At 44.6% G+C, this 21710-nt stretch overlaps 2 protein-coding genes across 10 annotated transcripts in view; one reads left to right on the forward strand and one right to left on the reverse strand.

The window, feature by feature from the left end:
• Nucleotides 1–21710, forward strand: part of LOC139071602 (spectrin alpha chain, non-erythrocytic 1-like) — a 337529-nt gene that overhangs the window by 89199 nt on the left and 226620 nt on the right. The window lies entirely within an intron of this gene.
• The window catches only part of misp (mitotic spindle positioning), a 57348-nt gene that overhangs the window by 11697 nt on the left and 23941 nt on the right, over nt 1–21710 (reverse strand). For 5 of the 9 annotated variants that reach the window (XR_011521449.1, XR_008559998.2, XR_008559999.2 and 2 more), the window contains one exon: nt 11347–11474. The exons of 1 other annotated variant lie outside the window; for it this stretch is intronic. Coding sequence is in view for 2 of the 8 variants with exons in the window: in XM_054734936.2 (XP_054590911.1) it covers nt 11140–11178; nt 11275–11474 (239 nt within the window). In the remaining 6 variants the exon portion in view is untranslated. Of the gene's footprint in view, nt 1–4505; nt 4614–11139; nt 11179–11274; nt 11475–21710 lie in introns of those variants that run through there. 3 more of the 9 variants (XM_054734936.2, XM_054734935.2, XR_008560002.2) reach the window with 2 other exon arrangements.

The following is a 21710-nucleotide window of genomic DNA, read 5'->3' on the forward strand; positions in this document are numbered from 1 at the left end:
CTGCTCATAGCTGTCAAAGTTACCTGCATGGGATGAGAGATATTATCCAACATGGATGACAGTTTAGCTGTCATTCTCCTGTCACTCACCACCTCCACAGGGTCCAGGGGGCATCCTAGAACAGAACTGGCCCTGCGGATCAGTCTGTTCAGCCTCTTCCTATCCCCCGCAGAGATGCTGCTGCCCCAGCAGACCACACCATAAAAGATGGCCGAGGCCACCACAGAGTCATAAAAGGTCTTCAGGAGAGGGCCCACTACTCCAAATGACCTCAGTCTCCGTAGTAGGTACAGCCTACTCTGCCCTTTTCTATACAGGGCATCTGAATTATGAGTCCAGTCCAGTTAATTGTTCAGATGGACCCCAAGGTACCTGTAACTGTCCACAGTCTCAATGTCCATGCCCTGTATGCTCAGTGGTTGAAGCGAGGAATGCGTATGCCTACGAAAGTCTATCACCAGCTCCTTAGTTTTGCTGGCATTAATCTGTAGATAGTTCAGCTGGCACCAGTCCACAAAGTCCTGAGTCAGTCTCCTGTACTCCTTGTCATCCCCATCCTTGATGAGACCCACAATCGCAGAGTCATCCGAGAACTTCTGCAAGAAGCACTGATTTGAGTTATAGGAGAAGTCCGCAGTATAGATGGTAAAAAGGAACGGAGCCAGAACCGTTCCCTGGGGGGCCCCCGTGCTGCAGATGACACTCTCCGACACACAGCCCTGAGCCCTCACATACTGTGGTCGGTCAGAAAGGTAGTCCAGAATCCAGGTAGCGAAGTGATGATCCACTCCAACGTTCACCAGTTTGTCCTTCAGAACCGAGGGAAGAATGGTATTGAAGGCACTGGAGAAATCAAAAAACATGATCCTCACAGTACTCCCAACAGTCTCCAGGTGAGCGAGCGAGCGATGCAGGAGGTGGATGACCGCATCATCAGCACCAATGCCAGTTTGATAGGCAAACTAGAGCGGGTCCAGTGAAGAGCCCACTAGGCGCCGAAGCCAAACCAGAACCAACCGCTCCAGAGTCTTCATAAGATGGGATGTTAGAGCCACCGGCCTGTAGCTGTTAAAATCCTTGGGGCGTGAAGTTTTTGGCACCGGAACTACACAAGATGTTTTCCAGAGCTTTGGGACTCTTCCCAGCCTCAGGCTCAGGTTGAAAATGTGCCCGATTACCTCACACAGTTGGTCCGCGCAGGACCTGACCACCCATGCGCTGATACCATCTGGACCCGCTGCCTTCCTGCCATTTATCCTCCTCATTTCCCCCCTCACCTGTGTGGTAGAGAGGGACCAGCCAGGACCTTGCGTAAAGTGTGTACTAGATACTGTTACTGAAGGTGAGGAGGGGTGAGAGGTCAGAGGTAAAACAGTGGTAGAGAGGGTGGGAGAGTCAGCAGCCGACGTTGAGGTCTGCCTCGTAGCCGAGTCAAATCTATTAAAGAATTGATTCAGTTCATTTGCCCACCTCACATCCCTCACAGGCAGAGAGTTCTGATGTTTATGACCTGAGATGGTTCTAAGGAATCTCCAGACTTCACTCACATTGCTTTGCTGAAGCTGGTTCTCCATCCTCTGCCTGTAGGTGTCTTTCCCATTCCTTATCAGTCTCCTCAGTTCTCTCTGCACTCTTTTCAACTCCTCCTTGTCCCTGAGTTTGAAGGCCCGCTTCTTCTGCTTGAGGGCTTTTTTTATTTCAGGAGTAATCCAGGGTTTGTTATTAGAGAAACACCGTACAGTCCTGATAGGGATAATGCTATCCACACAGAAATTAATATAATCTGTAATGCATGCAGTGAGGCTGTCAATGTCATCTCCATGATCTTCACAGAACACCCCCCATACAGTTGTATCAAAACAATCCTTAAGGACCCCCTCACTCTCCTCCGAACATCTCTGTATTGTACGGGTAGCTGGTGGCTCCCTTCGCACCAAGGGCTCATACACAGGAGCAAGATACACCAAGTTGTGATCAGATCTGCCCAGAGGAGGGAAAGGTGATGAACTATATGCCTTTTCAGCATTGGCATACAGTAGGTCCAGTGTTTTATTTCCCCTGGTCGGGCAGGTCACATACTGGGTGAAGGTGGGCAACGTAGAGTCCAGTGAGGCATGATTAAAGTCCCCAGATATTATAAAGAAGGCTCTCGGGGATTGCGTTTGCAGTCTGCTAACCACAGAGTGAAGAGACTCACAGGCTGCCTCGGCATTAGCTGAGGGGGGGACATACACTGTTATCGCGATAACATGCGAGAATTCCCGGGGCAGATAGTACGGACGCATGCTAACTGCTAGCACCTCAATGTCTCTGCTGCAATGATGTTCTTTCACTGTGATATGCCCAGGATTACACCAGCTGTCATTCACAAACACCGTTAGTCCCCCACCTTTCCTCTTACCACTTTCACTTGTTCTGTCCGCACGCAGCATCTGAAATCCCTGTAGTGTCACGCACGCATCCGGGATTAGCGGTGTTAGCCACGACTCCGTTAGCATCATAATGCTGCACTGCCGGTACTCCCTCTGTGATCGGGTTAGCGATGAGAGCTCATCCATCTTATTGGGCAGAGATCTTACATTTCCAATAATTACAGAAGGAAGAGATGATCGATAACGTCTCCTTCTCGGGCGACGGCGCTCCTTCCCAGCACGACATCCTCGTCTCTTCCTCCTCAGCTCGCCGGGGATTTCGAGTCTATCCACTGGCAGTGCCGCTGTTGAACGCAACACTAACAGCTGATCCCTGCTGTAGACAAGGGATCTCTGCTCCTCTTCCCCCAGCACAGATAAAAAAAGTAAAGAAAAGCTCAAAAAAACCACCAGAGCCGGCTCCAGATGGAATAGCATGATTATCGAATCTAATATTAATAATAAAACATAAAAAAAAGATACGGGAGAGAAGAAAAGGGAAAAAGAAGCTCAGAATGAGCAGAGCTGCTGTAACGAGGCTGCCACACCCAGGGGTAAAAAGAATTGGTCCAAGCACTGAACCCTGTGGTACTCCACAAGTAACCCTGGAGTATGATGAAGATTCTAAGAGCCAACAATAGCCTTAGATGCAAACAAGCTTTTCAGCTTCCTGTTGTGACCTAGACATAGCTCAAGACTAGATGGGTCGTATCAGAGCTAATCTACGGGTTCCTGGTACCTCGAGGTCCATGCCATCGGCAGTGTCCATTCAGACCTCGTGAGCCCCTGGATCTGAATGGGGATCTTCACATAAGGGTGTGTAGACTCAACAGATTGCATCGGATGATTTTTTACAAAAATTAATAAATCTCTAATTTAACAAACATACAGCCAAGTTATTTTACAACCCAGATTTAAAAAATTCTCTCAGATACTTAGACAGTTTTAATACAACATCTAGCTTCCATTACAACATTCCATAAATCACATTAAATCACTTCATATCCATAACGTCACATCTCAACATTCATACCTTGTCATGTATAATTATTAGTTTAGGGGAAAGAAATTAATTCATTTTTATAAACTATATACTTGACTCTGTCTGAATTAATACGAAGTGTGTTTATGATTCCTGAATAAGTAAAGTAACTAGAATCTTCTGATTAAACATTCATAGATAAATCAGATCAATATTTCACATTTATATGGAATCATCACATCTCATTGGTCATTTTAATAAAAATATAGTGTAAATCATTTTCACTACATCTTGTTCAATCCCAAAGTGTTTTGATTATGTGTGCATTAATCAATGATGTGTTAAAATGAATGTTTTTCCTGCAATGATTCATTTCAGATCTTAAACTACACCAGATCAGTGTTTGTTAATTTAACAAGTTAATCTATCACTTTATTAATACACATTATAATAAGATTATTATTAGTGTTTAACATTCACTTAACATAAATGTGTAAAAACATTCTCACTTCACACTAAGAGTTAACCTCTCTTAGTGTCTGAGTGAAGGCATGATCTCTGAGGTATTTTGGTAATGCCCTTTAAACGTGTCAAATTCTGATTTGTATAAATTTACAAACAATGAAGGTGACAAAACAAAAATTACTTCCTGATCTAGTTAGTCTTTGCCGTTCCCTTGACAAGGCCAGTCAGGTGAACAAGCATTTTGACCTCATGGTCAAAGCTTCTCTGCTTTGCGAGTGATTTCAGACACAACGGCTCTTTTAAGAGCCACCAAACAGCCTCAGGTGCTAAACAAGCATTCCAGCTTACTGCCGTTACCTGGAGGTATCTCAGACTAGACGGGTCATATCCGAGCTAATCTAAGGGTACCTGGTACCTGTTACCTAGAGGTTCCCTCCACTGGCAGTGTCCATCACGACCTCTTGACCCCCGGGATTGCATGGGGTTCTCCACACAAGGGTGCGTAAACTCGACACAAATGGCGTTGGATGGTTTTTAATAATATTATCAAGCTTATCAAACTATACAACCAAACTGATTTTACCACTCAGACTCCACAATCTCTCTCAGATACTTAAAGAAAGGTTTTGCTAACATATGTAGCTCACCGCTTCCGGTCGGTAACAAGATGGCACCTGTGCTTGGCTTAGCTGCAGTCACCGGCCACTTTTTCAAACTTTTCTCCACTAACCTCCTCTTTTCCACCTTGCTCCTGTCTGTTTAGAAGAAAAGAACAGTGCTGACACAGCATTAACAAGCCCCGGATAATTAGAAAATAAAAACTGTACACAAAACATGCCTGGTTAGTAATGATCTGCACAGTGGAAACACCTCGGCCGTCTGCTCTTTGTGTGTTCACTAGGGCTGGGGGTAAACGGTTATTTTTAAAAAGATTATTCTGACGATTATTTTATCGAATAGTCTCGTCGTCGTCGTCTTCCTCCGCTTATCCGGGTCCGGGTCGCGGGGGCAGCATCCCAACTAGGGAGCTCCAGGCCGTCCTCTCCCCGGCCTTGTCCACCAGCTCCTCCGGCAGGACCCCAAGGCGTTCCCGGACCAGACTGGAGATGTAACCTCTCCAACGTGTCCTGGGTCGCCCCGGGGGCCTTCTGCCGGCAGGACATGCCCGAAACACCTCCCCGGGGAGGCGTCCAGGAGGCATCCTGACCAGATGCCCAAACCACCTCAACTGGCTCCTTTCGATCCGGAGGAGCAGCGGTTCTACTCCGAGTCCCTCCCGAATGTCGACTATTCTAATGACTATTGCACAATTAATAAAAACAAGAAAATCTCTAATAAATTCCTCAAAAAAGGTGATAAATTGTTACTGTAAGAGAATAAACACTACAGGCCTTGCATTTTGTATAACACTGCTTGTATTGTGTTGGTTGGTTATGTTCTGGTGACGTGTAGAACTTGGGAGTGCAGGCTGCTGCCTGAGAAGTGGTTAGAGACGGAGTGTCTCCATGCTGCTTTGTTTTAGTCACTTATGTGCGTGAGGCGAGTGGTGTTACGACCCTTCCTGGGGAGTTTGGCTCGTGTGCAAAAAGGAAGGGACGATAACGGGATTTAAAAGTTAAAATGATGATCAGGTTTATTTACAACTACAAAAATCATAAATCTTCCCATCCACAGGTTGGGAATAATAAAACTAATCCTGCCTGTGGGGAATTAAAACAAAAGTACAAATAAGTAGGGATGTCCCACTGGGCAAAGATTACAGGGTTCTGGACCAAAATAAGGATCTCCAAAGGTCCAAACTCTAAACTGGGCGGTTAAACCAAACTCAAGGTTTTAAACTAAACCGAAAACCCACAACACTCTAAATGTAATAAAAGGGAGATCTGCACCACAAAAAAGATGAACTCTAAACCAAAACTTAACAGCTTATCCGAACGCAAGAAGCTGTTAGCGAAGATGCTAACAGTAGCTTTACCAACGTTAAGTTCAAGTTACCAAGTTTAAATAAACCAAAAATACCCAGCAGCAAACAGACCAGCACGGAGGAGAGACCGCTACCACCAAACCAGCTCTCCTAATGTCTGAAAGAAGCTCCTTTATGAAGGGAGAAACGCTCCCGGTGATGTTCTACATCTGCGATAGAGACGAAGCAGCGCATCTGACCCCGGAAGTTGTTGTCCATTGCCGGGAGACGAAGACGGGCAAAACAGGAAAGGAATCTAGTAGTGGACGGACATTGTTCCGGTTCTTCGGTATTTGGCAGAGATGTTAGTGAGGGTGGAGAACTGGAGGAAAAACAGGCAGATTCCTCCTCTATTTACAAACTCCTGGGGATTCAAAAAGTGGCCGTGGTGCGTCGACTACCGGATCTGACGTCGACGAATTTTTAGAATTGAGCCGTCGACGTCATCGACGCTTTGCTACAGCTCTAGTGTTCACCCAGTCTTCAAGAATGTTTTCCAGTTCCGGCCATCTGCTTTTATTTCCTCTGAAAGCTTTTGTTGTTTTTTTACATTGACTGAGTGCTTCCCGCTGCCGCCTCCAACGTCGCACCATTGATTCTTTCATGCCAAGCTCCCGTGCAGTGGCTCTGTTTCCTTGTTTGATGGCCAGATCGATCGCTTTTAATTTGAAAGCTGCAGCATATGCATTCCTCCGCGTGTTTTCCATGACGAGGGTGTGTCTGATGTGTAAACGTGCCGCTTTAAATCAAAGAGCGTCTTCTTCCACGCGTAACGTTTTGCCGTGCGTGTCTCACTTTACTGCTGGAGAGTGCCTCTGGTGGTTGTTGGCCAACAAAAATCTACACATGAGCCGCACCATGATATTGGGCACAGGCTTCAAAGCACAGGGAAATAATAGCGGCTTGTAGGCCAGAAATTAGGGTAGTTTCATCATCAAATATTAATATTGATAATTCATATTTTTATGGAATATTACATTTAATTGAATACCTTTATATTCTATTGACAATTTATTAAAAGTGACTACTTACAAATCATTACAATAACTTCTGACTATCCAACACTAAACAGAATGCAACAAAACAAAAATAAACTCTATATGTAAAATATTTAAAGACTTAACTATTTACAGGTAAACAACTTAGAAAAGCTAAGATAATCACACAGACAACTTTGTAGAACCTGCTTGAAAAGATATTTTTGCTTTGCATAGTCCACACTCTTCCTTTGAATTGTCAGTATTAGTGAAATATGTCCAAATCTGGTTGCATTTGCTGCTTTCACTCACATCCTCACCTTTCTGGAGACTGTTTTTCTCCCCTTTCACACCCTCCTCCTCCCACTGCTCTGTGAGTTTACACCAGAACCTGTCCCCCGTTCCTCCTTACCTCTCCTGCTCGCTGCAGAAACACTGACCCCTTCTTTCCACAGGAGCCGTCAGCAACACGTTACTGCAGCAGCACGTCATGGCTGCTGATAGGAACCACTGTGGTCAACAGAACCTTTTCCACCGGAGTATGGAAAGCCAAAACCGCCGAAATACGCCACTTTCCCAACCCGTCTAGTTAAGAGATGGCGAAAAAAACGCCGTTTGATGTGTCAAGACGTCGTAAATTACGGCAAAACTCTCCCAGAACTCCGTATTTGACGCCAGCCAGAGCCGTTCTTAACGGTCCCGTAGAACGCCCGTAAAAAAACGACGTTTTTTTCCGGACATTGAATGCCGTTCTTTACGTCACCCTAATCCCAGACGCGTTCCCTGTGTGGGTGGCATAAAAAACGGCGTTTGGTATGGATATTGAACGCCGCTTATTTCGCCGATCTGTGACATAAAACGCCGTTTTAACACCACTTTGTGACAGTTTTCACGCGTTTAAAATTCAACGTTACTCTCATTTATGCAGAGCCCTCCCCCTGGGTTTCTCATCCACTTAATTTAAACTCCAGGGACCCAATGAAAGAAGAGGAGGGAGAGGCAGCACTAATTCATCCCAGATTCGCCGGGCTGAGTCCAGCTGGAACATCGGTGCTCTTTCTGTCCAAAACTCCCCTCTTCTTAAGCTCATCCACTTTGAGTATTTACTATTGGTTTTTGTTGTTGTTGTTTTTTTTTACTGTTATACTTGTCTTACAGGAGCTTCTGAAGATGTTCTGTCTTGCTTCTCCATCATCACTCTCCAGATCCTCAGACCAGCCACTCCAGAACCTTCCCAGATCCAGGATCAGAGCACTTTAATGCTTGTCTTCAAGTATGCAGGTGCTTCAGTATTGTAGTGGGCATAATCATCAACAGACACGTTTGTTTTATAAGAGGTTGAAAGTAATTTGTTTTCACCAGCGTTTCAGGATCATGAGGACATTTTCAGAGTCATGTCTTGGTGAAGCAGCAATGAAAAACGTTTGTCTTGAAATATTAATGTAAATAAAAACATTCAAGAGCATATTTTAGCCAAGAAAGCTCATTAGCAAATTCTAGTTTAAGGCTTCTGTAGGAGAACAACAAGCATTAAAGTGCTCTGATCCTGGATCTGGGAAGGTTCTGGAGTGGCTGGTCTGAGGATCTGGAGAGTGATGATGGAGAAGCAAGACAGAACATCTTCAGAAGCTCCTGTAAGACACGTATAACAATAATTGAAAAACAACAACAACAACAACAAAAACAATAGTAAATACTGAAAGTGGATGAGCTTAACCCTTTGATGCATAATGGTCACTACAGTGGACTCAAAATTGTTATTTATTTATTTTTGCTATTAAGCACAGCTGTTAGACTTTATTGCATTTGAGCCCCTCCATTTGAGCTTCAGCAAGTCAAGCCAACATATTTCATGTTCAGAGTGCACGCTGTCCACTGAGGTAGACATGTAATAAATTATTTGTAAATTAACAAAATGTTACAAAAATATTTGTTGAAATTTGTTTCATTCACACCTAAAGATGAATGAAAAAAATTGTTTAAAAAATCATGGTTGAAGATTTCATAATTCATGCATCAGAGGGTTAAGAAGAATGGAGTTTTGGACAGAAACAGCACTGATGTTCCAGCTGGACTCACGAAACGAGGACAGACTGATACGGGGCAGCCACACTTTTAAGTAATCATCAGGTTTCTGCCTTTTACAGGTAGACAGGTTAGGTAGACAGAAAAATAATAATGCTGACACATTGTTGATAATATTGCTACATTTCAAGGCTTTTTCAATACAGTGAAATTAGTTGAAACAGAGCAGAGTTGTATTAGAAAACAGCAATCCGCTCAGCCCGGCGAATCTGGGATGAATTAGTGCTGCCTCTCCCTCCTCTTCTTTCATTGGGTCCCTGGAGTTTAAATTAAGTGGATGAGAAACCCAGGGGGAGGGCTCTGCATAAATGAGAGTAACGTTGAATTTTAAACGCGTGAAAACTGTCACAAAGTGGTGTTAAAAACGGCGTTTTATGTCACAGATCGGCGAAAAAAGCAGCGTTCAAAGTCCGTACCAAACGCCGTTTTTTACGCCACCCACACAGGGAACGCGTCTGGGATTAGGGTGACATAAAGAACGGCGTTCAGTGTCCAGAAAAAACACGTCGTTTTTTCCGGGCGTTCTACGGGACCGTTAAGAACGCCTCTGGCTGGCGTCAAATACGGCGTTCTGGGAGACTTTTCGCCGTATTTTACGACGTCTTGACACATCAAACGGCATTTTTTTCACCATCTCTTAACTAGGCGGGTTGAGAAAGTGGCATATTTTGGCGGTTTTGGCTTTCCATACCGGAGCCGTCAGCAGCCGTCAGCAGCGCGAGTCGGCCGCGTCTCAGGAGCAGCATGTCGCGGCCTTTACGCGCCGGTTCTATTTTCTACACGCGACGCCTCTGAAACGGGTCAAGTTCCACATTTTTGGGGAAGGAAAGACAGGAAATCGGACGCGGAAATGGAGAGAAGCTCCTGAGATTTTCAGAATAAAGAAACGTACTGCCTTCTGGTTGCTTTACTGCCTTTTTAAAAAGGTTACTAACTGTGCGTCCCCGTGAGAAGTTATCACCTAGCTAGCCGTCTCCTTTGTTTTTCAGGTCCGTATTGGCGATTATAAAACGGACAGAACATAAAACACAAACCATGTTGTAGTTTTCTCCTGCTTGTTGTTGTGTTTACTGACGAAGTCACTCGTGGGACTTCGTGCTCGGTCGGTGACAGCTGCTCCCCTGCTGATTCGCGTCTCGTGGGAAGGGCCAAGCAGCAGCTTACGCGAGCAAGACGTGCTGCTGCAGTAACGTGCTGCTGACGGCTCCGCTGGAAAGAAGGGGTGAGAAGCAGAGCAGAGGGCTCATCGAGGAGTTGATCAATGATGTGACATGTGGCTTAAACATGGAGAGAAAGGGACCGAGAAAGGAAAAACAACTCCAATTTGGCTCCTCTGAGACTGAGCCGGCTCTGATTGGTCTATTCAGAGTCACATCTAAGAGCCTTTTCGTTCGTGAACGGCACATCACTAGTCTGTTGCTGCTGCCTCTTGGCCAGATCACTGGTGCAGCTAGTGTCGCTTACACATCAGCATCAGCGCGGTCGGGGCTTGGTGGGGCTGAATGGTGTGAGTGCGGTCTGGTCTGGGCAGTGTAGCGTTCACCTATAAATTTGAAGGAGTTCTCAGAAATGGGGAATTCCCAAGCCAATAAGCAGCATTTATTGCATGCAGGAAAGTCCACGGTGTCCTTCATAATAAACAAAGGCGGGCATGAGCTGTATTGCTTTTGAGACTCTGAACCACATTATTTTATTAATTTACTATGTGGGTCCTCTTGATAATCTTGTCCTCCACTGCTGCGGGCCACACACAAGCTGCTTTCGCCTCTGAGCAGTTCTACTGAGCAGCTGTCTTTTGGCTCTCTGGGACAAAAGCTCCGATGCAGAGGGCAGGGACACACAGCTCACTCTCTTACCCGTTCCTACTGAGCAGCAGCTTAGTGCTACAGACAGAGACGTTTTCTTAACAGCATTCAGAATGAAAATGAATCATGCACGCGGGAACCCTCCACTGGCTGATTCTACTCACTAACTGGAGGCAGTAGATGTAATTTCAGCTGGCTAATCAGTCCGTAGTGTAACCTTGGTCCCACGCTGACCGCTGGGAAGGAGATCTGAAAAATAAGAGTTGCCTCTGACCGGAAAATGCTCATCTAACCCATGTGTGAAACCAAATTCCGGTTCTATACTGGTCCCGTTCCCGGCCATGCCGACGCCAATGTGTAAGCGCCATAGTGCATCTGGTACTGGTTCTACTGGTGCTGCTGGTGTTACTGCTTCCTAGGCATGTGTCCTATGGTAGTCTGAAGCATTTACCTCATTGTTGATGTCATCAACCAACTGGATTCCTGCATACTGAAAACCAGAAAACAGGAAGGTCTGCTCTTCAGACTTACAGCACAAAGCAGGAAATTTTAAAGTACCAAAATAAAAGTCGGAACATAGACTCACAGAGTTTTCCTCCAGTTCTCTGGCTTGACATCCATCAAAGTCCTGCAGCCGAGTCTCTGTGAGACCTCGAGCAACATAAAGAGGTGGCTGTACCTGCGCAGCAGAGGAGGCAGGAGAAGGCAAGGAGGTCCAGGGTTTAGAAGAAATGGGCAGATGGGCACTCAGATGATGAGAGGAAGAAGAAATACTGATGGATCTCTCTGAAACACAGGAAGAAGACACAATGATATCATCACAAAACACCACAAAGTTAAACGTCTAACTCAGTTCAACCTCCCCAAAACACATCTGAAAGAAACACCGGTCCATTACACGTCAGGAAGAGGGCTAAAGGTGGCTACAGCATGATAAAAAGGAACTGTGGCAGGCGCGGTGGAGTGTGAGTGCGCATGAAGAAACACCAGTTTAATCCCTTACCCTCAGTCATTCTGGGGAATGTCCAGTTGCTGAGGAACAAAGTGAATGAACTTCAGGCGTGTGTCCGACATCACTAGGTTTTTGACCAGTACTGTTTGATGGCGTTTTTTGAGACATGGCTACAAGCAACAGTCAGGATTTTAACCCGTCAATCGATGGATTTGGAGTTCCGTTTTTTGGGATCGGCAAGCTGAGACAATGGGGAAACATCAAGGAAGAGGGGTGTGAAGGTGAACTATTTCTTTATGTTTAACAACGGTAAAGGTGTACGGGCTTTTATTTTGACTGTGTCATAGTAACCGTGGCTAAGTAGGGAGACGCAACACAGAAGAAGCAAACGTAAATCTATTAGAAGGAAAGACGGAGCAAAGGGTGGACTATTAACGGTCAATGGAGAAGAAGACACAGAAAGTTTGAATACTTCTGCCTAGCTTCAGTTGATAAGGGGAACAAGGTTTGTAACTATAATTCAGAATGTTGATGTGAAAACGGAACGTGTATGGGTACCTATATGATTGTATCAGTTATGCATTATGGTTTAGTTTATGATGAAAATGTTTTATTTATTATTATTTTTTGTTTATGCCTAGCTCTTACGTTGGTTGATGATACGGACGGTTCAATAAATCACCATTTACCATCAGTTCTGGCCTTCTCCATATTGACTGAATGCTACAGTAAGAGCTTGACCGCCCCCTCGTGCCGCACGGTGTGGTTTCAAGGTTCAACGGCAGTACCCGCAACATCCAGCAGAGGGCAGAAGTTGGTCAGGAATTGAAACGGATCAAGGCAAAGTAAAATGGAAGACTTACAGGCTGCAACAGTAAGTGAAACGGCCCTAACTGAACAGATGACAACTCTGCAAAGGGAAATTCAAGACCTAAAGGACTCACCTCAGGATGAAAGTAATGCGAGACAGGACATTAAAGATTCAATCAAATGCAAAGAACAAATGATAAGTGAACTTCAAGATAAAATTCAAAACACGTCAGATCTGCCAAGACGCTCTGAAAGAGTTAAAGTCCAAACAGAAAAAATGATAATATATCTACGGGAAGAAATGATCAAAAAGGAAAAAAGAATGCTTGTCCTTTATGAGCAATGGAAAGCACAGGCACGTGAAACAAGAGAAAAATTAAAGGAAGATATAACAGTGAAGGAGATGTCAGAACTTGCTGACATAATAGAAGAAAGGAGAGATGATATATTAAAGTTATATTCAGAAAATAGAACCCAAATGGCACCATCATCTGACGTAAGGAGAAAGATCGATGCATGTGAAGCAGTAACTAGGGAGATCATAGGGATGATTCTGGAAGGAATAAGTGGTGTTGATGGAGATTTTAATGCAGATTGTAAAAAAGCTCGTTTACGTGAACTTTTAGAGCATGAATACGCCATTTCCATATATGGATCAACTGCAGCATCAAATCACAGCCAGCGATCCTCAGCTTCCCATCTTACAGCAAAACGAGCTGAAGCAGCAGCAGAACTAGCAGCGACAGAGGTTGAGTATGAGGTCGCGCTGGAGGAACAAAGACAACAAGATAAATAAGGGCTCTAGAGGAAGAGCATAAAAAACAGGTGGCAGTTCAAAATGCAGAGTTAGAACGCCTGAGAGCACAAAGGGACGTGAAAGCAGCTCGAGCCAGATTTGAAGCATATGACAGGCATTTACTACAAGTGGGTGATGTACAGTCAATTACAGATGAAAGGGTGAGCCCAAACATCACACCTAAACAGCCCCCCCCCCAGTGTTACCCAGCTAGCACAGGCAGCTCAGGACAGCATAAGATTAAACAAACTTCCTACGCCAGAACCAACAGTTTTTAGTGGCGACCCAATGCATTTTATTGAATGGAAATCCACATTTACATCACTGATCGATCAAAAGGGCATCTCAGCAGCAGATAAACTGTACTATTTAAAAAGAAATGTAACAGGGTCAGCTCGCAAATGCACTGAAGGGACTTTCTTTAGGAGTGATGAAGCCGCATATAAGGACGCTTGGAACAAGTTAAACCAAAGATACGGCCAGCCCTTTATTGTACAGAAATCATTCCGAGAGAAGCTATCAAACTGGCCAAAGGTGCAGTCCAGAGATGCTGATGGATTAAGAACTTTTGCGGACTTCCTAAATGCATGCCTGCTCGCTACGCCTCATGTAAAGGGTTTGCAAATACTTAACGGCTGCGAGGAAAATCAAAGATTACTGCACAAACTACCAGATTGGATAAATGCAAGATGGAACAGACAGGTAACAAAGACTTTAATGGAAGGTGGTGAGTTTCCAAGTTTTAGTGACTTTGCATCCTTTCTCTCTGTTGAAGCTGAAGTTGCATGTAACCCATTCACCTCCATTCATGCCCTTCGATACTCTGAAACTAACAGCGACAAAAGAAACACAAGAGAACCAAAAGGGAACAAAGCAAGTGTTTTTAAGACAAATTCAACAAAACAAAGTAACACACAGTCAATAACAATAACATCAAAGGATTTTTCATGTGTTCTGTGTCAGATTGCACATCCACTCCACAAGTGTCCAGACTTCTTAAAACTGTCTCTAGAAAACAGAAGAAAGTTTGTGAAGGAGAAGAAACTTTGTTATGGTTGTCTAAAACAAGGTCACAATGCCAAAGACTGCAAACGCCGCTTCAGTTGTGACACCTGCTCAAAGAGGCATCCTACCTGTCTTCATGACGATAATTATTGGAACAGCCTGCAAAAGGAGACACATGTGAGTGTAAATAATGGAACTCAAGTTAACTCACCTGCAGCAGCGACAGCTATGCCACTCAATGTTGCCACACCTGAACACACAATCAGCACATCACTGATAGTTCCAGTGTGGCTGTCAACTGCTAACAACCCACTCAAAGAAAAACTGCTTTATGCGCTATTAGACACGCAGAGTGATGCTGTCTTCATTGATCAGGATGTAACACATGAGCTGCAGGCAGATGTTTGCCCAGTAAAGCTAAAACTGACTACCATGATGGGGAAAAATGCAGTTGTAAGCAGTGAAAGGGTGTCTGATCTCTTGGTGAGAGGCTATAACTCAGCCACAGTCATAAAGCTTCCTACGGCATATTCAAAGGACTGCATCCCTGCTAACAGAGAACACATACCCACATGTGAAACAGCCAAACAGTGGAGCCACTTGCTGCCCATTGCCGATGAAATCCCTCCACTTCTCAGTTGTGAGGTAAGTCTCCTCATAGGTTATACTTGTCCTAGAGCTCTAGCACCTAAACAAGTAATCTTAGGCAAAGATAATGAGCCTTATGCTCTTCGGACTGATTTGGGATGGAGCATTGTTGGCAACTCAGACCCCGAAGAGAAAACAGACATGGCAACCAGGCTTTGTCACAGACGCACTGTTAAAGAGGTTCCTCCTTCCACTCCAGCAGACGCAATACGTGTTTTGGAAAGAGACTTCAAAGATGCTGAGAGAAATGAAAAGACTGTGTCACAAGAGGATCTATTATTCCTCCAAAAACTTGAGGAAGGCATAGTACAAACGAAAAAGGGAAATTATGAAATGCCATTGCCGTTCAGGAAAAGACCACAAATGCCAACTAACAGACAAGAGAAGAGAAGAGATTCGGGGGCAGACTCGCTGATTAAATAGAGTCTGGGCCGGGCTCCTCTCTGTGTGGAAAACACTGACCTCCAGCCCTACTGACCCCCGTCTCCTGCACCCAGTTCTGTGGAAGAGAGCAAGCTGACTGGGTTTGTCAGAACCAAGACTCTAAGGCCCTGTCCACACGTAGCCGGGGATCTGCCAAAACGTAGATATTTTTCTACGTTTTGGCCTGCCGTCCACACGAAAACGGAGTTTTTTCACACGAAAACGGATCTTTTTAAAAACTCCGGCCAAAGTGAAGATCTGCGTTTTCTCCATTTTGGGTGTCTGCGTGTGGACGGACAAAACCGGAGTTTTAAGGTCCGCAACGTCACTTTCCGCGACAAAAAATGCTGACAACATGTGTGCGACCTGTGTTTACACTAGCCGACAGCATGGATGCCCTCAGAGCTGCGCTCGCTTTATCAATTGTCCAAGCGCTTTTTGCTTGTTTGTTTTTGCAAGCGGGATTACTGCTCCTAGCGGAAGACCACAGACGAAGGACGAGGTTAAGAACGGGGGAAGTACTGCCGCCTACAGGTCTGGCATGTCCTTAACAACGTATTTATCCGGGTATGTGTGGACAGGGTTTTTTTTTAAACGAGGTGGTGTGGATGCAAGTTTTTGGAGGGGCGGACATTCGTTTTAAAAAAAAAACCCGGCTACGTGTGGACTAGGCCTAAAAGTGTGCAAGCTTGACCTCTTAGAAACAAGAGCATGGAAGCTAAACAAAAAGGTCACAGGGGCCACAGAAGGTCACAGAACTGCATGTGTGAAGGACAGGAAGGAAAGAAGAAGGGGTCCTCGGCTGTTGCCTGGGCGAGGAGGCGTTAAACCACAAAGATCAAGAACAGGCCTGCAAAGGTGGAGGGGGAGTTTTGTGCTGCAAAAGTAAAATATGACTCTTCCTGTAAAGAAGTTGATCTTTGAATCGAGACACTAATAAAAAAAAAAAGAAACAGCCCGGAAGAATGAGAAAAAAGCAGGGCCTCCTTCAGGGGCGGCGTTAGGCCCGGCTACTTGGGCTGGAGCCCTGGATGTTTCATGAAAAGCCCTGGATCTAAATCGCGGAAGTAACATGCAGTACCAAAGTCCACCAGAGAGGGAGCAGCTGGCAGTAGCTTGTATACAGCCTGCCTGAGCCTCCACCACTGAAGAAGAAGCCCTTCAGCAGCCGGCTTCTTCTACAGTCTCTGCCTGAAACGCATGAGTGAAGATGGACATACGGACGTTTTTTAGACCAGAAGTACGGCGACAGAACCCCAGCTTTGATGAGACTGGTGTTGACTCAGGTTTGTGAGTCTTATTAGAAAATATTTGTTGTGCTGCTGGTTTGCCCAAAGTTAGCTTATCAGGTAAAGTTGTTGGAGAAAGAAAGGGAATATTTACTATCATCTCACACTAAACACTAACAGGAACAATACTCTGCCCTGAATATGCTTCATATGTAGCTTCAGATTAAAAATTATGTGGTACAAGACATATATGATGTTGACTAGTGCGTGTCATATGTGTGTGTGTGTGTGTGTGTGCGCGCGTGCGTGTGTTAAGCCCCGGATGTTGTTCAGTCCTTAATCCGCCCCTGGCCTCCTTTCCTTCTCTGGCACAGCAAAAGGTGAGTTTGCTGGCTGCTTCATTCCATCCCAGGTTGTCTCATCAGCATTCACCTGATCAGAGGAGAAGCTGACGAGGGTCGGTTCTGAGCTTGATGCGCACATACAGTGTGTTCTGATACAGCACGAGTCTTCCTACAGCAAAATAAATGTGATTTTACTAGTAATAAAAGTCTAGGTTGCACAAGGTGAAATATCTCCACAGAATAAGGGTGTTCGTCAGGAGTGGTCTGAGGTCAAGCCCACCATATTGTACCATGAGCCAAGGCTTTGAGATTTAACACCTAGAGTTAGCCCGGTGGCTTGGCTTAAGACACCGACTGTATCGCGCAACGCTGTAGTTTTTTAGCTGTAGTAAAGAAGGTGTCTGGAAGCATCCTTTATTTTTAGAAGAAATGCTTTTAGCGCTTCTACTTGTTGTTGTTTTAAAGACATTCAAGTCACTTAGAACAGAGGAAAGCACCGCAGCGAACTCCGCCGCTGTCTTCCTTGTTTATGAGAAACTGAGCGTCGCTGTGTGTGATGTCGCTGTAGTTTTTTTGCTGTAGTCAAAAATGGCGTCTGGCGACAGCACAAAGTTCTTTCTTTAAAAGAAAGGCTTTTAGCGCTTCTGCTTGTTGTTTTAAAGACATTCAAGTCACTTAGAACAGAAGGAAAGAGCCGCAGCGAACTCCGCTTCAGTCGCCATGCTTATGGCAAACTCAGCATTATGGTGTGTGACGTACGCTGCTCAGCGCTGATTGGCTTTGTTCGAATTCTCATGGGTGTGTGTGTGTGGGGGGGGGGGGGGGGGGGGGGATTTGACTAGGAGAGTTCCCAGACCCTTTCTCTGTGCAGAACTAAACAGAGGAGGAGTCGGGCAGCCAAGGCTATAGAATACTCACGACTGATCAAAAATACTTTCCAGGTGGCTTCTGGCAGATGGTTTCACCTCTGATCAGTGAGTGGTGGATGGAGCAAATAATAATAGTTGATTCAAGAAGGATGATGGTTCTTTGAGCCGCTAAAATTATTCCACTGAAAAATCTGGTTTGTTCCCCATAGGATGGTCATTTAGCATGAGCTGTGAGCTGGGTTGAACGTGAGCTTGGCAAAACGAGGAAAATAAGAAGTGAGATCACTTAAAGAGTTTTTACATGCCCAAAAAGGACAAACAAAGCACTGTACACCAATAAAAACAGGCATACATAAAACCAATAAAATACCATAAAAAATTCCCAAGTACAGTTTTAGCATTCCAGACCAGTCTTGTTAATGAAATCAGATCAAATAAATAATTAGAGTGAAGCCTCCCACCTAATCCCAACCTCAATGTCCAAATGTCAGTGAGAACATGAGGTTTTAGTCGGCACTTAAAGCTTTCAAATAACTGGGCCTGCTTCACGTCAGCCAGTAGTTCATTCCAGAGGCTTGGTCCCAGCACTGAGAAAGCACAGCTCCAGCAAGATTTCAACATGTACCTGGGCACTGTTATTAGTCCCTGGTCAGCTTACCTAAGGGAACACACCGGGACATACCAGTGGATGACATCTAACAGGTATTAATAATAATAATACATTTTATTTCAACAGCGCCTTTCTGAACACTCAAGGACACTTTACAGAGATAAAATACACAACAATAAAAGATAAAACAGCATAAAACAAACAGACAGATTGGAGCAACGAGAGTAATTATTGGAATGCTAGACGGAACAGGTGAGTTTTGAGTCTGGTTTTAAAGAGAGTGAGGGAATCAATGTTACGGAGGTCAGGAGGAAGTGAGTTCCAGAGCTGGGGAGCAGAGCGGCTGAAGGCCCTGCTCCCCATAGTGACCAGACGGAGAGGTGGGACTGAGAGGTGGATGGAGGAGGAGGACCTGAGGGAACGGGTGGAGGTTGAAGGATGAAGGAGGTCTGAGAGGTACGGTGGAGCTAGGTTATGGATGGCTTTGAATGTATGTAGCAGAATTTTGAATTGGATTCTGGAAGAGACAGGGAGCCAGTGGAGCTGCTGAAGAACAGGTGTGATGTGGTGGAAGGAGGGAGTTCTGGAAATGATGCGGGCTGCCGAGTTCTGGAGAAGTTGGAGTTTATGGAGGGATTTGTGAGGAAGACCAAAGAGAAGAGCATTGCAGTAGTCAATACGGGAAGTGATGAGGCTGTGGACAAGGATGGCGACCGAGTGAGTAGTGAGGGAGGGGCGTAGGCGGTTAATGTTACGTAGATGGAAGTAAGCAGACCGGGTAATATTGTTTATGTGGGACTGGAAGGATAGTGAGGAGTCGAGGATGACACCCAGACTCTTGACCTGAGGGGAGGGGGAAACTAAGGAGTTGTCGACGGGAAGTGTAAAGCTGTGGATTTTGGATAGACGTGACAGCACCAGAGAGGCTGATCTGTTTTAAGCGGGCTAAAAGAATAGTGTGGTCCTCTGTATCAAAGGCAGTGCTTAGATCCAGTAGAACCAACACTAGCTGCGTTTACATGTGCCAGATTTCCTCAATCCGATTGAAATCTTGGTTGATCGGAATTTCCGAATCTCTGTTCACATGGACACGAACTGAAATGATCCGATCATGCCGTGCGTACATATGCACCAAGCATTTAATCCGATTAAATAGGTTGAGCATGCGCAGAGTTGCCTTTCCCGAAAGAAAAATTGTAAACAAACGCCATGAAATGAAATGAAAAATGTAAAATCAGAAATAACTATTCTTCCTGCTTTCCTGATCCATTTATTCAATTTAATATTTTTATTTTGCTCATAGAAGTTACGTTTTCTTCAGTGAATAACTGCAGATCTATGCTTTGCTGCATTTTATTGTTGATTAAAATAAGGGAGGGTTATGTCTGCCTCTGGATCAGCTGTTCCGCGGGTCTGAAGTGACAGCTGTGCTGTTGTGCTGCGGCGCAGAGCGGGGGTGGGGGGTGGGGGGGGTCAGACTCATGTTTTATTACTGAGCTCTGTTGTGGCTTATTATTAATAACATGTGACAATCAGCCGAAACTGTTGAGAAAAATCTGTTCAAACAAAATAACAGAAGATGTTCAGAAAGTTTAGAAGCCTGTGTTCATCATTAACAAACCGTATCTCAGGTCATCTGCGTTTACGAGCTTCTAACACGGACTTTACTGTTGTCCAGAGTATTTAACCGAGGACGTTTTCCTACCCAACATCAGCCTCCAATCAGGTCTGTAAAACCCAGATTATCCTGTGTTCTTTACAAGCGCGTCTCCATCACCTGCTGACAGAAACGGGGATCCGTGCGCTGCAACCCCCGCAATAAACCTGCGTACTTCCAGTACAGATTTGAACATGTTTGTCGAGTGATTGGTGCAATAATCAGATTTTTATATTACTTCCACAAAATGCAAGTTCTGAATTAAATATTAGTGAAACGGGACGGCTTGTCGCCGGATTTAAAAGCCGCCGCTCGTTAATTACGCCATAATTTTTGAAGTCAGGCAGTCCAAATGACCGCGGAGAGGCCCGCTCACTGTTGCACACATGCGCAGTGGGCATTATTTTACCTCCACAATCCGAATGGCTGTGTACATGCACGTCAATCGGAATGAAGAACGGAATAAACCACCTCTCTCAATCGATTGAAATTTCAATCCGATCAGGCCGAATCGGATCAGAATATTCCGATTGACATGTTTACATGCAGAATTTTCGATCTGATTGGGCGTTCAATCCGATTAAATATGCGCATGTAAACGTGGCTACTGTTGCACTCCAGACATCATAATTTATTCTAAAATCATTTAAAATCTTCAGAAGGGCCGTTGTCGGTACAAGATCTGCTCGGGTGCAAAATTGGCTCGGGGTCCGTCGACTGCCGATGACGTCAAAGTAGTTGATTGGCTGAACCTTAAGGAATTACGTCATGACGTTACGTTGTTATCACGTTACGTTGGTCCAGGCAAATCTTTCTGTTGGAAAGATGAACAACTTTTACAAAGAAATCCATCATTAACTCTTTGAAAATACACTTTTAGCATAGAGCTGCATGTATATTAGGGCTGAACGATTAACTGCATGTGCAATTAAATTGCGATGTGACAAAAGAGATTTTCTAATCGCAAAGGCTGCAATTTGGCAGCGAGTGGTTAGCACAATGCTAATATACATGGAAAAACCCATAGGAATGCTAATGCTAATATCACCGATTACGTTATTACAAATTATGAATTAGAAACGTGCCAAATGATTACATTTGGAGTCTAATGGAAAGTAAAACTACCATCAATCAAATAAGTACAGACAGGTATTTTAGTAAAGCCAGAAAACTTTTAACTCCAGAGTTTTGGCTAGCAGCTATGAGCGTAACTGAACTACGCATGGACAAGACGTCAAAAACTCTAAACACAAAATACTTCAATAAATGGGACACACTTCTTTCCTGCAAAGACAATTTCACAGGTGTTGCTAATACCTATGATCCTTCAAGGGATGTGCTCAAAGAGGAGTTCAACATTATGAATACAATATAGTGTTTTATTTTACAAATACCATTATAAACACAAACTTACGTCTTAAGAAACATTATTTTAATAACGAAACTGCTAAATTCTTTCCAACAGTATAGATGTGTAGTGTTTTTGTCCGAGTGGGTTTGCCGTACTTTGACGTCATCGGTAGTCGAAGGACCCCGAGCCGATCTTGCACCCGATCAGATCTTGTACCGACACCGTCTCAGTGCTGTGGTTCACCCTACAACCAGACTGAAATTTCTCTAGGACATCATTAGTGTTGATAAAATCATTGAGTTGAATTAAAACAAGCTTTTCTAAAATT

Source organism: Nothobranchius furzeri, chromosome 8, assembly GCF_043380555.1.
Source record: "Nothobranchius furzeri strain GRZ-AD chromosome 8, NfurGRZ-RIMD1, whole genome shotgun sequence".
Taxonomy (NCBI): Eukaryota; Metazoa; Chordata; class Actinopteri; order Cyprinodontiformes; family Nothobranchiidae; genus Nothobranchius; species Nothobranchius furzeri.